The sequence below is a fragment of the Petromyzon marinus genome, chromosome 30 (assembly GCF_048934315.1).
Source record: "Petromyzon marinus isolate PM22_M1 ecotype Great Lakes invasive population chromosome 30, UKy_Petmar_22M1.pri1.0, whole genome shotgun sequence".
Lineage (NCBI taxonomy): Eukaryota > Metazoa > Chordata > Hyperoartia > Petromyzontiformes > Petromyzontidae > Petromyzon > Petromyzon marinus.
Genome location: NC_133696.1, coordinates 8,760,776 through 8,776,063, shown reverse-complemented (window position 1 = coordinate 8,776,063; position 15,288 = coordinate 8,760,776). Strand labels below are relative to the sequence as shown.

General features: G+C 53.7%; 1 protein-coding gene across 1 annotated transcript in view; it reads right to left on the bottom strand.

Moving 5' to 3' along the window:
• LOC116947559 (filamin-C-like) overlaps positions 1-15,288 on the bottom strand; it is a 70,129-nt gene that overhangs the window by 16,200 nt on the left and 38,641 nt on the right. Inside the window, exons 7-28 of the mRNA XM_032963438.2 lie at positions 14,325-14,487; positions 13,805-14,005; positions 13,408-13,545; positions 12,891-13,017; positions 12,414-12,550; positions 10,052-10,245; positions 9,613-9,726; positions 9,306-9,449; positions 8,582-8,705; positions 8,314-8,474; positions 7,688-7,778; positions 7,298-7,467; positions 6,792-6,909; positions 5,836-6,092; positions 4,939-5,292; positions 4,452-4,695; positions 3,776-3,952; positions 3,157-3,319; positions 2,832-2,992; positions 2,155-2,322; positions 1,762-1,885; positions 1,507-1,663 (exon numbers count right to left, since the gene is read on the bottom strand). Of these exons, the coding sequence (XP_032819329.1) occupies positions 1,507-1,663; positions 1,762-1,885; positions 2,155-2,322; positions 2,832-2,992; positions 3,157-3,319; positions 3,776-3,952; positions 4,452-4,695; positions 4,939-5,292; positions 5,836-6,092; positions 6,792-6,909; positions 7,298-7,467; positions 7,688-7,778; positions 8,314-8,474; positions 8,582-8,705; positions 9,306-9,449; positions 9,613-9,726; positions 10,052-10,245; positions 12,414-12,550; positions 12,891-13,017; positions 13,408-13,545; positions 13,805-14,005; positions 14,325-14,487 (3,687 nt within the window). The remainder of the gene's footprint in view (positions 1-1,506; positions 1,664-1,761; positions 1,886-2,154; positions 2,323-2,831; positions 2,993-3,156; positions 3,320-3,775; positions 3,953-4,451; positions 4,696-4,938; positions 5,293-5,835; positions 6,093-6,791; positions 6,910-7,297; positions 7,468-7,687; positions 7,779-8,313; positions 8,475-8,581; positions 8,706-9,305; positions 9,450-9,612; positions 9,727-10,051; positions 10,246-12,413; positions 12,551-12,890; positions 13,018-13,407; positions 13,546-13,804; positions 14,006-14,324; positions 14,488-15,288) is intronic.

Genomic DNA, 15,288 nt, shown 5'->3' with positions numbered 1-15,288 from the left:
AAAAGCCTGGATATTGTTTGGTTGGGAGACCCCCACAGGTGCGCGAGGGGTTGTGGTGTTAACATTGGCCAAGGGTTGGGGACCGGCAAGTTCTGGAGCTGGAGTGTTAGGGTTGGCGGTTGGCTTGGATGAACGCGAGGGCTGCAGTAACACTTGCTTGGTGCTAGGGTTAAGGTCATTGGCCAGAGGTGAAGCAGTAGTCAAACTACGTCTTTGAAAAGGAGGTACGTTTCTTAAAATCGAAGCTGCTATACAGTAGTTGCTAATACAGGCAAGTCCTGTACTTACGATAGAGATGCGTTACGACGACCCCATCGTAAGTCGAGAATATCGCAAGTCGAAGATGGCCTAGCCTACCCAGGAGTCTTACAGAAAGGTGATAATTTCGCAAAACAGAACAATTTACAGTACCATACTGTATGTATTTATTAATTACAATATTGTATTGCACAGTAAAATGTAAAGTTAAAAACAAGGTAAATATTCTTAGCCAACCTATATGAACTGCAATTTAATAGAAAGTTTCAGGAAACAATCCTATCTGCTATAAAAACTTTTAACAAGCATTGAATGTATCTTATCGTGGTAACCCTAAAATGAAATCGCTAAAGATACATCATACATGCATTGAACATATCATAGTGTTGTACCTCGCCAAGATTCGTACCTTGTACACTGCTGCGTTTGTCTGCCGCACGAAAGTTTAAATATTTTACAAATTTCGTCGTATCGCTATCGCCATCTTAAGATCGAAATATCGTAAGTCGGACCATCGTAACTCAGGGACTAACTGTATACGTTTTTTGCATTACATCGTGTAAATGTGTCGTTAAACCTGCCACCAAATTGGTAAGGTTTGTAAGTAAACAGAACGTGGCCGATTCGTTACTAGTACAGCACACTGGTGTGTGGGAGAGCAAATCCACATCAATTACAATCCGAGTGACGTTAAATGTTGTGGATTTGCTCTCCAACATACCGGTGTGCTGTACTAGTAATGAATTGGCACGTACTGTTTACGTGACAAACCTTACTAAAAATTGGGTGTTTGGTGGTGGCGGGTTTAATGACGTATTTATGCGATCTAACTAAAATAAAACTATTATGGATGATATTGGTCGCCAACGCCTACGTGTTAAACTATACATTACTTATTATCCTCCATTAAAACCATGCATATTACCTCTAATAATTTAGATGTGCAACCATATATTTTGCAACATTATCCATAATAAGTTCACATGTTAAACTTAGTAACATTAGTTTCCATCTGCGACCTGGCCACAAATGATAGCCCAACGAAGTGGCTCATCTAGAGATTTATAGCAGCCAAATATTCGCATGTTTCCACGTATGGAGGGAAAAATCGGAGGACTCGAAAGGAAAATCCAAGCGACCACAGGGAAAACAGGAGTCCTGTATACCAGGAGAGGTAGTTCACATCTTGCCACCGTGGCATCCTGGGATGAGCTGCAAAATGGTGTCTGTACAGTGGGCGGGCCATACCGTAACGAGTACGGCCAGCACACCCTCCCCCGCGTCGCGGGCGTCGATGGTGAACTCCACGGGGAAGCTGGCCTCCACACCGGTCTTGTTGAGGCCGGGGCCGCTGGCGCGCACCTTGCTGGCGTCGTGCTTGGGAAGCACCGTCAGCTTGTAGGGGCTGCAAGCACCGGCCACAGACACCGGTCAAACCCAGCTCGTGTTGCGGTCACTTAAAGAAAACTCCCTCCAAAATAATGTCACCTCCCACAACATTACCTGTTGGGCACGTTCTCTCCGTTGTACTTGACGGCCACTGTGTAGGGCCCCTCCGCGGTGGGGACGTAGTGCACGGCGTGCAGGCCACCTGCGCGCTCCTCCACCTGCACGGGCTCCAGCACACCTACTCACGCCATCGCACAGCCGGGTGGTACAGTCACTCGACGAGCCGGGGGGGGGGGGGGGTGACGACGGGGGCACAAATAACGATGGGTGAGAAACCGCTATAGCGGCAATGAGATTGGATAGGAGAATTGATGAGATGCCGGTGACAATAGTAAGTGGTTGGTAGTAATGGCAGGGTGGGCTGCAAGGTCACCGATGGCAAGAGGACAATGAGTTAGATGCCGGTAAAGGGCAGCGATGTCAGCAACTGTGCCGATGGTGCCGCACCTTTCGGATTCTTCACGGTGACCTCAAGCGGCGCCGCGCCAGCCTTGCTGCAGTCGACGCTGAACTCCTGCGGCACGCCGGCACGCACGGCGCCGCCCACGCCAGGCCCCGACACACGCACGCGCTTCGGGTCCACGGTGTCTTTGACAGGTACGCGGAACGGGCTCCCTGCCAAACAAAAATCCCCATGTAGCCTTCAACACTTGTGAGACAAGTCCTATTCGTGAGCAACTAAGTCCGGCATGGCACACGAGGGGGTAGATGGGCTGCACCACGCACCGCTGCTATAGTCTGCCCAGGAGCCCGAGTCAACCTAAGGGAGGCCCAGGACCAGTTTACGTTTGTGATTGGGAAGCGTGGCGCGGGGGGCCAGGGTGCCCTGGACGTGCAAGTGGTTGCGAGTGAGAATCAGATTTCGGGTGACCGAAATTAGTGGAGGATTCTAACGACTATACTACCACACGTGCGTATGCACACATGCGCGTGCACCACACAAACGCCCACATGCACAAAAAGGTCCACGTGCACATACACAAACAAGAAAATAACCACGCTTGCATGCAAGCAGGCGTGCGTACACACCCCCACCTAAAAAAAAACATGAAGAAGTGCACGCGCACATCCCCTACCACGCGCTGCACGAGTGCCAGAGTCCGGAGCGAGTGTGCGTGCGGTACCGGTGACGGCGTGGCCGCCGTAGGTGACGAGCACGTCATAGTCCCCCGCCGTCTCCGGGACGTACTCGACCAGGCAGCTGCCGTCCTTGTTGTCCGTGCAAGAGATGATGGCCTCCGTGGGGCCCTCGATCTGCAGGCCCAGGCCTCCAGTGCCAGCGCCCCTATATATACGGTGGGGTAAGGCGCAGGGTTGGCGACCAGACGAAAAAGGGAGTGCAGATGGAATTATTCTAATATTGCAGTTTCCTAATAGTCTGGAAATTCAATCTTGGAATGGCACAAGTTCTAATAGGCCAAAAATACAATTTCACAAAAACTCACGCACCTGGTCTCCACAGTGAAGCGGTTAGGCTGATTGGTGATGCCGGACTTGAGTCCGGGCCCGTGGACTCGGACTCGCGAGGGGTCGCAACCCTCGTCGACGGCGATGCGGAACGGACTCCGCGGCACCGGCGTATCCTCAAACAGCACGTCCACCGTGTGCACACCTGGAGGGTGGGGGGGGCATCAGAGCACGTGAGGGGCATGGTCGTCTTGGGAGTGTGTGAAGTTGTTGCTCAGCCCTGTTGTCAGCAACTACCACTTAAGAATCCAATTTAGATCACAATCTAATATATGCGAGTCTATAGGTTTCCCCTGGACTGATCGCATCCCTCCATCTCCGCGGTGGTCGTTTTCTTGGACGTGCTCTCTTTTGGCTGTCAATCAGTCACCAGTCTCGCCCGTTGCCCGTCACCCCTTCTGGTAATGCATCCTACCCAGGCCCGTTAACTTTTCCTTGTCGTAAACGTGATGTCTTGGACTTGTTTGTTCCACAGCATGGAGAGATGCAGTCTGGGAATTGTACTACATTCTATTTCCTTTGGTCAGTGTGGAGGTTTACGTTCCGTGCGTCACAGCCGGTAGTCCACACCGACTAAAAGCTTTCCTCCCACAGCACGTACCGATCTCGCAGGGAGTGTACTCCACGGCATAGGTGCCGTCGCCCTTGGCCTTGACGGGCGCGTCCATCATGGCCCCCGAGGGCCCGGTCACCCGCGTGACGACACGGGCCCCGTTCCCCGCGCGGCCCAGAGCCCGCGCGTCCACCGTGAAGCCTGTTATCGCCTCGCAGAACACGCCTGCCAACGACAGCATGAACATCAACATTTCAACGGAATGAAGGGACCAGCAGTGCGAGCATCACAATTACCAATGACTGAACATTATGGTTATAGAGTCCAATAAATGACTGGTGTAAAAAGTCCACGTGATTATTTTCACCATCGGAAATACTGCCACCAACTACAAAACCCAAATGCATTAAATCGCTGTTGTTATTATAATACGAGGGGGGACATCGGTGCCACTTCACCGCACTCACCATCGACACCACTCCTGAAACATCACTACGACATGACTACCATCACGCAACAACCACTGCACCACTGCAATAAAATTACACAGGAAACTGGAAAAAAATACTGTGCTCATCAGCTCATTCCGGGATTCTTTAATCATTCAAGCGCTGCTGGTGTGGGGGGAGGTGGGGGGGGGAAGTTGTAGGTCACACGCGGAGAAGCGCGGAGGGATGGTGGGGGAACAGTGGGAACGCCACCGCTCCCCACCAGCAGCACGTACCCCTCTCCTCCACGCCCGGGCCCGACACTTTGATGCCGCTGGTGTCGACGGCGGGGTCCACCGCAACCTTGGCGGGGAAGTGTGGCACGGGCTTCCCGCCGTACGTGAGCGACACAGTGTGCGGACCGTGAGTGACCGGTGTGAAGGTGACGGCGTGTAAGCCGTCAGGACCGCGCCGTGTCTTCACGTCGGCGCGCTTGCCCGAATCCGACACCACGTCAACCGCCAGGTCTCCATCGCCGGCCTGGATGCAACGCACACAAGGGGTCGGCGCAAATCGACCGAGGTAAGATAGGTGGTGCGATACTGTCGGGGCAGATCTTGGAGTTTAAGCATTTGTGCCGTGGTTTGAGGATCGATTGTTCGTCAAGTGATATCAACTCGGGTCACTTATCTAACAGATTATCCTGGTTAAACTAAATAAACTTGACCAACTACTTTTGTCCACAACGCCGGTAACCTCCATTCCTGCAACCCCGCCACTCACCTTCGAGCAGTCGACGTTGAAGGTGGCCGGCTCGCCCATCTTGGACTTCTCCAGACCACGGCCAGTCGCCACGACGCGCGAGGGGTCGAAGGTCGGGTGGATGAGGGCACGGAAGGGCGACCCCGGGACGTGCTGCCCCGCGAACAGCACATTGACGAGGTGCTCGCCGGCCTCGGCGGGTGTGTATGCCACGGAGCAGGTGCCGTCGCCGTTGTCCTCGCACTCGATGCGAGCTTCACGCGGGCCCTCCACCGTGAGGCCCAAGCCGCCGTCGCCCGCGCCGCGCGTGTCCACTGAGAACTGCGCCGGGCGGCCCACCTCGCCTGACTGCAGCCCGGGGCCCGACACGCGGACCTGCGCGCACCACGTTGTGGAAACACCACATCGCATTTTTTCTGGGAGGCTCAATGGAGGATACAAGCTGGCAGCCTCCCCCCCCCACCTAACTTCCTTTGTCAGACCCACCCCACAGACCCACCCCACCTTTCACACAAGCCAAAAACAGAAAAGTGCCATGGCCCATGCCACTTTTGATGTTACCGATTATTTATTTTCTTTTATGGAGATGTATTCACTCAATTCCCTGCCCAACCCACAGCTAGTGGTCACCTTAGCTCATTACAAATGGCACTGCCCACTCTGCCAAACCCACCCACTCCACAGCAAGCCCTGCTCCTTTGCCTGTAAGCATGAGTAGAGTATGAAGCTGGTAATCTTTGAACTGGGGACAATCAGGATTGCTTGGTAGGCCTTACATAGTTCAGTTTATGGCACATTAAGTCACGGTCACTTCGAGGAACATAGAACCTTTTGCTCCGTAGGATAGAGGTCATGGCAGTGGTTTGTAACATGGTCATCTTTGTTCCGTTGCATCCACGGGCCTGGCAAAGAACTCACCTTGGAGGGGTCGGGCGGGAGCGCGGCTTCGAGCGAGAAGGGCTCGTCAGAGATGGGCACGCCGTCATACTTCACGGTGACGAAGTGTGTGCCAGCTTCGCGCGGCGTGAAGCTACACTCGGAGCCCTCGAGTGCCGGTTCCACGCGGCACGGCAAGGCCCGGCGCGTCGGCCCGGCCACTTGCACGTCCAGGGCACCCTGGCCCCCCGCGCCACGCTTCCCAATAACAAACGCAAACTCCTGGCCAACAATCGCCTCTGTAGTGGGGAAGGGGGGGGGGGGTGTTCAGGGAGATGCGACGTTCAGATGAGGGCGGTGCACGAGTAACAAACCAAACAAACGCTCGTCTCCAGAATCACAATGCAAAATAACCATCAAGTGTCGAGAGAAAGCAAGTAACAAAATAGCCAAACAAACACCTCCAAGTTCCCACATTTGCCTGCACAAAAATCTCATTGGCCACAGCCTTCTGGGAACGCATCTCTCATCAGCAGCATATGGTCAACAAAAGCAAACCATGGACCAGCATTGGCATTCAGTGTCCAATCAGCCAAGTCAGATTTTCTTAAAGCAATGCTGGCGAATTGCCCAACGGTTACGATGCTAATTGTATGCAAAACTACACAATACACAAATACATAATAACCGTAGTAAAATTAACAATATTTAAAAAGGCCTTGACGAGCGCCTGTCAGCAATTTATTGGCATATGGGCAGTCTGCAGGTAAGTAACCCCACGGCGATTCTACTAAATTTAACATCTGATTTTCATACAAAAGGGTGGAAACGAAAGAAGATTTCTAAATGAGAAAAACAATCCAGGTTGGTAAATATAAGACATTATAGGTCACTTGAATAAAGTTGTGGCAAAGCGCATCATCACCGTGTCACAAACCCCCGAAGCCAACGTCAACCGTGATGGACGTGACTGCGAGCGCGTGCTTGTGTGCACTCACTTTTGTCGAGGCCGTTGACGCGAACCTTCGAGACGTCGACGGCCGGAGTGACGCCAACGGTGAACGGGCTGCGCGGGATGAGGTCGCCCCCATACTTCACCGCGACCGCCATGTTCCCCTGCGGACACAGGATCGCCCATCAGCAACGCCGCATGGACACGCGCACACTTTCGACCCACAAAAAAGACAGACACCCTTAAATAGCTTGGACGTCTTGGGGCAAGTGCTGTTGGCGAGCGCCTTTGAAGGCAGGCACGACACAAGAGAGGGTTGGGGGGGCCAGTACCATGCCGGCTGCCTCACTTACCAGTGTCGATGTTTACACATTGCACCAGGTACTCATTTAAGGTCAAGCTGACCTAGCGAAGGCCCAGGACCAGTTCAGAATATTCACCACTGGTCTTGGTCATGCGCAGGATTCCTAGTGCAATGTGCTAATTACTGCTCCCCACACACATACACCCTTGGAGCACCCAAGACCCCGGAGGACCCCAGCAGATCCTCACCGGCTGCAAGGGCGTGTACTCCACGCTGTGGGTGTCGCCCGGCTCTTCCCGGATGTGGAAGTCGCGCACCAATTCGCCCTTGCCAGCACCCGTGAACTCCACATCTACCTTGCCCCGCCCGGCCCCCTGCGCAAACACCTTGAAGTGCGTCGGGTTGCCCACCTGCACACCTGTGCGTGTCCGCCAGGTGTGGGTGGAGGAGGGAGACAGCAGTGCAACATTGGAATCAGCAAAGCTTTAGAGCAGGGGTGGGAGAGACTACGGAATTTAATGCGGCCCAGAAGGCCCGCTACTTCAAAACCGCCCACGAACGACATTAGTACATCACCGCGAGAATATTAGCCGCGCCCGCCGAGTGCTCGAGGGGAATACTGAAGAAGAGGTCACCACCTGTCTTGTTGACGCCCGGACCCTCGGCTTTCACCTTGGAGGCGTCGTGGGAGGGGTCAACCTTAACGCGGAACGGACTTTGCTGAATCTCCTGCAGGGGTGAAATGGGGGGGGGGGGGGGGTTAAGGGGCATTGCTCGTTAGCATGAGAGGCGGTTCCATTGAACGGCGGCACATAGGCCACCAGAAGCACAACACCTTCACCAAAACCAACAAAAGCACTACAAGAGCTCCTGTTGCCACCACCCTTACAACCGCTCCAACGACACTGCCACCCCAATCACCATAAACACCATTCCATTAACAATGCCACCATCACAACTAACCTGACCACTGTCATACTATTACATCATCACTACCACCATTAACAACTACAATCTCCATTCTACTGCAAGTTTCTCTAAGGGAAGAGTCTCTGGACCGGTTCAAAAGATTCGGACACAGATGTTGGCCACAACCAAAAATAAAATCTGTGTTTGCTGTGTTTGTAGGACCGTGCACTAACCACTGCTCCACCACTCCCCACAATTTACATCATCACCAGCCTAGCCACCAACAAACCCACTAGCGTCCCGACCACCACCTTGCACTATACTACCTACGGACACGGTCACTACCAGCAGTCACCTGGTCAGCGAAGAGCACCATGATGGTGTAGCGGCCCGCGGCGGGCGGCATGTAGCGAACGGTGAAGGTGTCGTCGTCGTTCTTGATGATGTCGAAGTCGAGGTCCTGCTCGGTGGGGCCCAGCAGCCCCGCCGCACACTTGATGCCAATGCTGATGTCACCTGCACGGTGAGGGAGGGGGGTAACGTGGGAGAGTCGTAGCAGTGAGCGTGGCACAACGGTATGCGCTGGCGGCACAGCAAGTGCGCTCGGTTGTGCCGCAACTCACCCTCCCCGGCCTCCGAGCAGTCCACGGTGAACTCCACCGGCTCCCCGGCTTTGATGCCGGAGCGGTCGACGCCCGTTCCGGATACCTTCACCTTCTGCGGGTAGCTGCCCTTGCTCACCGTCACCTGACGACACGCGCACCCATACACGCGGGTAAGTGTTTGCACGCAGGCTCACAGTGCATCAATATACACTGTTGTGCTGAACATCATGCACGGATGTTGGTCACTACTCAGGGAGGGGGGTCTGGAGACGCAACAAGATGCTTCCCCCCACCCCCCCACTTTATACCCCCTTCTCAGATCTCCCGCAGAGGCCGTAGCGCACTTTACGATAGCGGCAACTTCTCACACGACCCAAGGGCTAAAAATCTTTACGTCTGCGTGATCGACGGCCAAAATGGCCGTCGATCACGATCGCCAGATCTCAGAAGCAAAGTCGGGTTGAGTACGATCAGCGCTTGTTGGTTGGGCACGCGTGGAAACAGGTGGGAGATCGTGCTAGGGTTAGATTAAAAAAATCGGCAGAGAGCAGTGCAGCAAAACCCCCTGTTGGATTGCACAACAACATCCCCGTCACAGTAAAGAAGGGGCGTGCATTCCAGAAACGCGAGAGAACAGATGAGCAGTGGGAAGAGAGCAAGAGGGTGGAGGAGGAGACGCGCTGCGTGTCCTGCGTCGTTGGCGACAAAACGTCACGGCGGCGAAGCGAGCGGGGAGCCGTACCCGGTGGGGGCTGCCCGGCACGGAGACGCCGCCCCACGTGGTGAGGAAGGTGTGCTTGATGGCCTTGCGAGGCGTGTAGCGGCACAGGAACGTGCCGTCGCCATTGTCCTTCACCTGCACATCGATCGGGGTGCCCTCCGCATCCTGGACCGGACGACAACAACGATGACAATGACAAACGGCACAAGAGAGGGCAAATATGCGAACCATGCGCAAGATGGTAACGAACACCCAGTGACAACAAATTACGGAGGACAACCGTTTCGTGTGGTCAGCAGGGGCTGTTTGGGGTAGGAGGTGCACTTACCTGTGCGTACACTTTAAAGGGGGCCCTGCCCCCCGCGCGTGCGTCCACCGTGAACTCAATGGGCTTGCCCACCACCACCTTGCCGCTCTCCAGGCCCGGCCCAAACACCTTGACCTGCGCAGGAGAACACGCACGTTACACGACCTCAGGAGATATGGTCAGCCAGGGACTCGCGTTGCTCCACGACCCTCGTCGCCTCGGTCTTATTGTGCCCACTCTGCATTTCCCCCGTGACCACCAACATCTCACACCCCTCCCCCATACATTCCCCCCCCATGTTCCCTCTATCTCCTGTACACCAACGCCCTCACCCACTTCGCACAACGCCCGTATCCACTGCGTGCCTTGCACATCAATGCCCCAACCTTAACCCCCCCCCCCAACCACCCCCCCACCTTCACACCCCCCTCGCCCCTCCACCCCCCCCACCCCCCCGTGCCTTGTCGGGATGGAAGTCTGCAGGGGCCGCGACGATCTCGGCCATGAACGGGCTGTGCTTGATGTCCTGGTCGTCGCACACTACGTGCACCGCGTAGTCGCCGGCCTCGCCGGGCCAGTATACCACGTCACAAGACCCATCGCCGCAGTCCTGGCACTCGATACGCGCCTGGGACGGGCCCTCGATCGAGAAGCCTGCATCACGCCAACACGGACAGATGTGTGCGGGCACACCAGACCATTACCTCTTTTCCACCGTACAACCGAGCAGTGCCAGGGCCACAGTCAGCTCAGCGCGGCTCAGGGGAGATGCCGTGTTTGCTTTTCCACTGCAGAAGTAGAGCAGTCCCGCCGACGCAAGGTACGACTAGTTAACCAAGACCGTGTTCAACCACGTAAAACACGTGATGAAAATGGTCAGTGTCGGCCATGGCCCTGCTTTCTAACGAGCCAGATGCCCTGCGAGGCTCGCGTTGTCACGATTCGGGACCGACTCGGAACGGAAAATAACCAGTGGGGAAAGGAGTGTACGGCGAGAGCTGTGCGTGCCGGCATGGCACGGCTGTGCCAGTGGAATAATAGACAACAAGTCGTCCGTGTAAATCTACACAGGCTGCTGGGGCAAGTGCTGCTAGAGAGCACCTATGAAGGCCGGCACAGTACACAAGGGGGCGCCATTAGGACGCCTGGCCCCTCTGTTTGACGGCCTCGTGATTAGTGTACAGTGGAACCTTGGATTGCGAGTAACTGCGAGTGTTTTGCAAGACGAGCATAATTTTCAATAAATAAGAATTTGATAAACGAGCGGCGTCTTGCAATACGAGCAGTATACGCTTTGTCTGCCGAGCGTCACGTGATCGCAACTGAGCCAATGGTTCTTCTCTCTGCGGGATTTTGGGTAATCGGTAATCATCTCCCATGCTCGGTCTCAGTCGGTGTGCCTCACTCGTATAGTCAACATCCGTGCGAGCGTATACCGTTTACTATAGTATAGTGTTGTGACCACGTGTATACTGTTTACTACAGTACTATAGTGCTGTGCCCACGTGTATACTGGAATAGGTTTTATCCTTTTAACTGGCACAAAAACTGACACCTTTATTCAAGGCATCATGTTTGCAATGACCACAACGCAAGCAGTCAAAATACAAACAAAAAAGACAACTCTGATAATAATATGCACTGTCCTTGAATTTGATTGGTCCACACCCGAGACAACACCAATGGAGACTAGGCTCCATTGGTCCAACACCAATGGAGACTAGGCTCTAAGAAAAGCTGTCTCGGGTGTGGACCAATCAAATTCAAGGACAGTGCATATTATTATCAGAGTTGTCTTTTTTGTTTGCATTTTGACTGCTTGTGTTGTGGTCATTGCAAACATGATGCCTTGAATAAAGGTGTCAGTTTTTGTGCCAGTTAAAAGGGTAAAACCTATTCCTATATCTTGTTTCTGGCAAAGGAGGTCTCATAATGTTAATACACGTGTATACTGTTTACTATAGTACTATAGTGTTGTGACCACGTGTATACTGTTTACTATTGTACTATAGTGTTGCGACCACGTGTATACTGTTTACTACAGTACTATATAGTGTTGTGACCACGTGTGTACTGTTTACTACAGTACTATATAGTGTTGTGACCACGTGTATACTGTTTACTACAGTATAGTGTTGTGACCACGTGTATACTGTTTACTACAGTATAGTGTTGTGACCACGTGTATACTGTTTACTACAGTACTATAGTGGTGTGACCACGTGTATACTGTTTACTATAGTGTTGTGACTACGTGTATACTGTTTACTATAGTGTTGTGACCACGTGTGTGTGCATAAAGCATTTTTTTTATTGTGTCCAAGTGTAGTGACTGTTCTTTAGTAACTGTACTGCAAGTGAAAGTCGTCCTCCACAATAACCCTCCTCTCTCGCCTCCCTCACACCAGCCACGATTAAAAGTTATTAATAAATTTGATTACTATATTAAATTTAAATAATAAAAATATAAAAAGGTATTTTCTATTAATCATTTTTATATGAACAGTATTTTTGGGTTGTGGAACGAATCCGAGTTTCCATTATTTCTTTTGGGGAAATTCGCTTTGATATACGAGTGCTTTGGATTATGAGCACGTATCCGAAATGAATTATGCTCGCAATCCAAGGTTTCACTGTCCTAGCAAAGTCCATAATAGTACGCTCACAACAAATACGCCACTACACCAAACAATCAATTCCAGGACCTCAGATGTTGCTGGCTCAGTATCTCCAACATGGGTCATTAGGAATGCCCCACTCTCCTCGAGCCACCTGGCCAGAAAACAATTCTCTCGTTTGTATTTATCAGAGGTGGTGCTGACCGAGCGTGCCGATGTCATCCCCGATGGCCTCCACCACGAAGTGGGCCGGGTGATCCACGAGGCCGGAGCGGAGGCCGGGGCCCCATGCGCGCACCTTCTGCTCCCCCGCGGGGGGGCCCACCTCCACCTCAAAGGGGCTGCATGCACAAACACACGCATCATCAGGCAAACCTGCCCACGCACACTCAAAACACAGGTGAGCACAAAGACCCCTCATAAAGCCTTCGATAGACTGTTGGGGCAAGTGCTGTTAGCAAGTAGCACCTATGAAGGAAGGCAAGTGCATACACAGACGCACACGCTCGCAGGAATGCACAATAGTACACCACGTCCACGCACGGAGACAATTGCACAAGTGAGCATAAACACGCACACACGCCAGTATATAATCGTGGACAAGGATGATGTGATGCAGACACACACGTACGTGTTTAGATGTGCTGGTGTGTATGCTGCGCGTCACTGTGCATACGCTACCTGCGGGGGATGTGTTGGCCGGCCCAGGTGACCGACACCACATGCTTGCCTTGCACGCTCGGCATGTACTCGCACGCATATACGCCATCGCCGCTGGCCTTCTGACGAATAGGCTCCTCGTGCCCATCTGAGGCACACAGGGTGGGGGAGGAGGGGGTGGTGAGGAGGAGGAAGGCAGTAGGCTCACCGCTGCCCATTCCCACCCATGCGCCGTGACGTAGTGGGTTCAAATGGTTTTGCAGTTATGTGCTTGTGTAGTCATGCGATTATGTAGCCATGTAGTTAATAGTTGTGCATGTTTGCAGAATCGTCATTGTTCTGGGAGTCAACAGCATGGATGTCATGGGGGGGGGGGGGGGGGGAGGAGAGAGAGGAGAGTTCCAAACAAACTCTAGAGTCCATCGGAAGAGAACGTGCAGATCCTCCCACCAACCCAGGGTCGACTGGGGACTTAGAAGGTTAGCAGCAACGACGACGTTGGCGACGACGCCACCGGCCAAGCGACAGCGTGACTCACTTGGGGTCTTGAGCGACACCTTGAGCTCCCCGGTGCCAGCACCTTGCGTGAAGACGCGGAAGTCAGCCGCCTCCTTCATGCGGACGCCCTTGATCTGGAGGCCTCTGCCCGTGGCGCGGCACGCGCTCGCATGGCTCGCTGTTCGGCACAGTCACATATGCACACACATAACGATAAGACAAAGACCTTCCCCCCTGCCCCCTTCAGCCTTACACAGGTTGCTGGGGAAAGTGCTGCATGCGCCTATGACACAAATCCTTGGTCGCTGGAGCACAGAAGCGCGTAGATGAAGCGAGACGTTGAAGGTCCTTTGCAGTCAAATCTCAAGCACGGGTGGGGGGGGGGGGGGCAGGGCCCCTGATGACACCGACGGCTGGGGGAGAAGAGCGACGCTCACCCTGCGCGACGTTGACGGGGAAGGGGCTGCGCGGGATGGCGGTGCCCCCGTAGGACACTGCGACGCTGTGCGCTCCCTCCAGCACGGCGCGGTACGCGCAGCGAAACACGCTCTCGCCCCGGTCCTCCAGCTCCACGTCTACAGTGTCGCTGCGTCCCCGCGGGTCCGTGATCGTCACGTGCACATCTCCCATGCCCGCACCTGATGGGGGGGTAGAGCATTGGTCACGTGGGGGGTTGGTATGTTAACTTTGTTGGAATCCCTCCCCCCCGATTCTAGAATCGATAGCTTGTACCTGCTTCTTTGTCGTCACTCTCGTACGTTCCAAATCGTTCTTTCCATTTGCTTAGCAAGGCGCATGTAATTTGCATTTATTGAAAATAAACCACTCTTGTCATGCATGATGCACGCATCGCCTCCGAAATCGATTTGACCGAGGGGGCTCCATGCCGGCCGTGTGGGGGAGCGTCCATGCTGGTCAAGCGGGGGAGGCACCACGCAAGCCGTGTTCGAGTCATACCAGCCGTGTGGATGTCGAAGTACGTGGGTTTCCCGGCGATGACGCCATTGAGTTCCAGGCCAGGCCCCCGCGCCGTCACTTTGCTCGCATCCGCTTGGGGTTTGGCCACAGACACCTCGAAGGGGCTCTTGTTGATGTGCTGCCCCGCAAATAGCACCGTCACCTGCAGGGTGCACATACACACGTTAAGGACAAAGTCCAGTTCTGTCACCACTACTGGGGTTACACAGTTCCTGTCAAAGCCACTTAGATTCCTCCTCCCATATTGGAGTACTCGATCTACCGAGCAAACTCTAGTCTCATCCACACTATCTTGACCTGCAGTGTGGTGGTTGAACAAACACTTCACCCACCCACCTCATGCACCCACCAACACTTCAAAATCGCTACTACCGTGGATGTTCCACGCATTGATTCCTTCACACAGAGGATTACCAGACTGGCTGTTAAGTCTCATCCACACCATTATTGAACCACCACTACTCTGCAGGTCTAAATACTTTCCACTTCTTTCCTCACATGGCTCAATTTTTTTGGAATTCCCTCCCAGTGTCTGTTCCCCACCACCCGTAGTTCATATACAACCTTACCTCCATTCAAAACATACGGATTCTTATCGATTGCAACTTTAAAACGTTTGTTCCTGGCAGCTTAGGATTTGGGGCCTTTGTGGCCCTGCATTAAGGAGAGGAGCGCGTGGCGAGAGGGGCGGCCGACAGCCTGGTTCATGCATGGCTACCCACCAACCCAAAAATCACCACCCAGGCTCAAACACAGCCTGGCTTTCAGAGATCTGAAAAGCCGGGGCACGTACACGGTGACACTGGTCACAGGCTGGATGCACCGTGATCATAGCCCGCTTTCAGTCCTGCCCTCCTACCCAAAAACTGGCCCTCCACCCTCCCTCCCCAGCAAAGGCATTAGTATTTTGAAGGCGAGTGCTCGGAGATGAGATAAGGCGCAG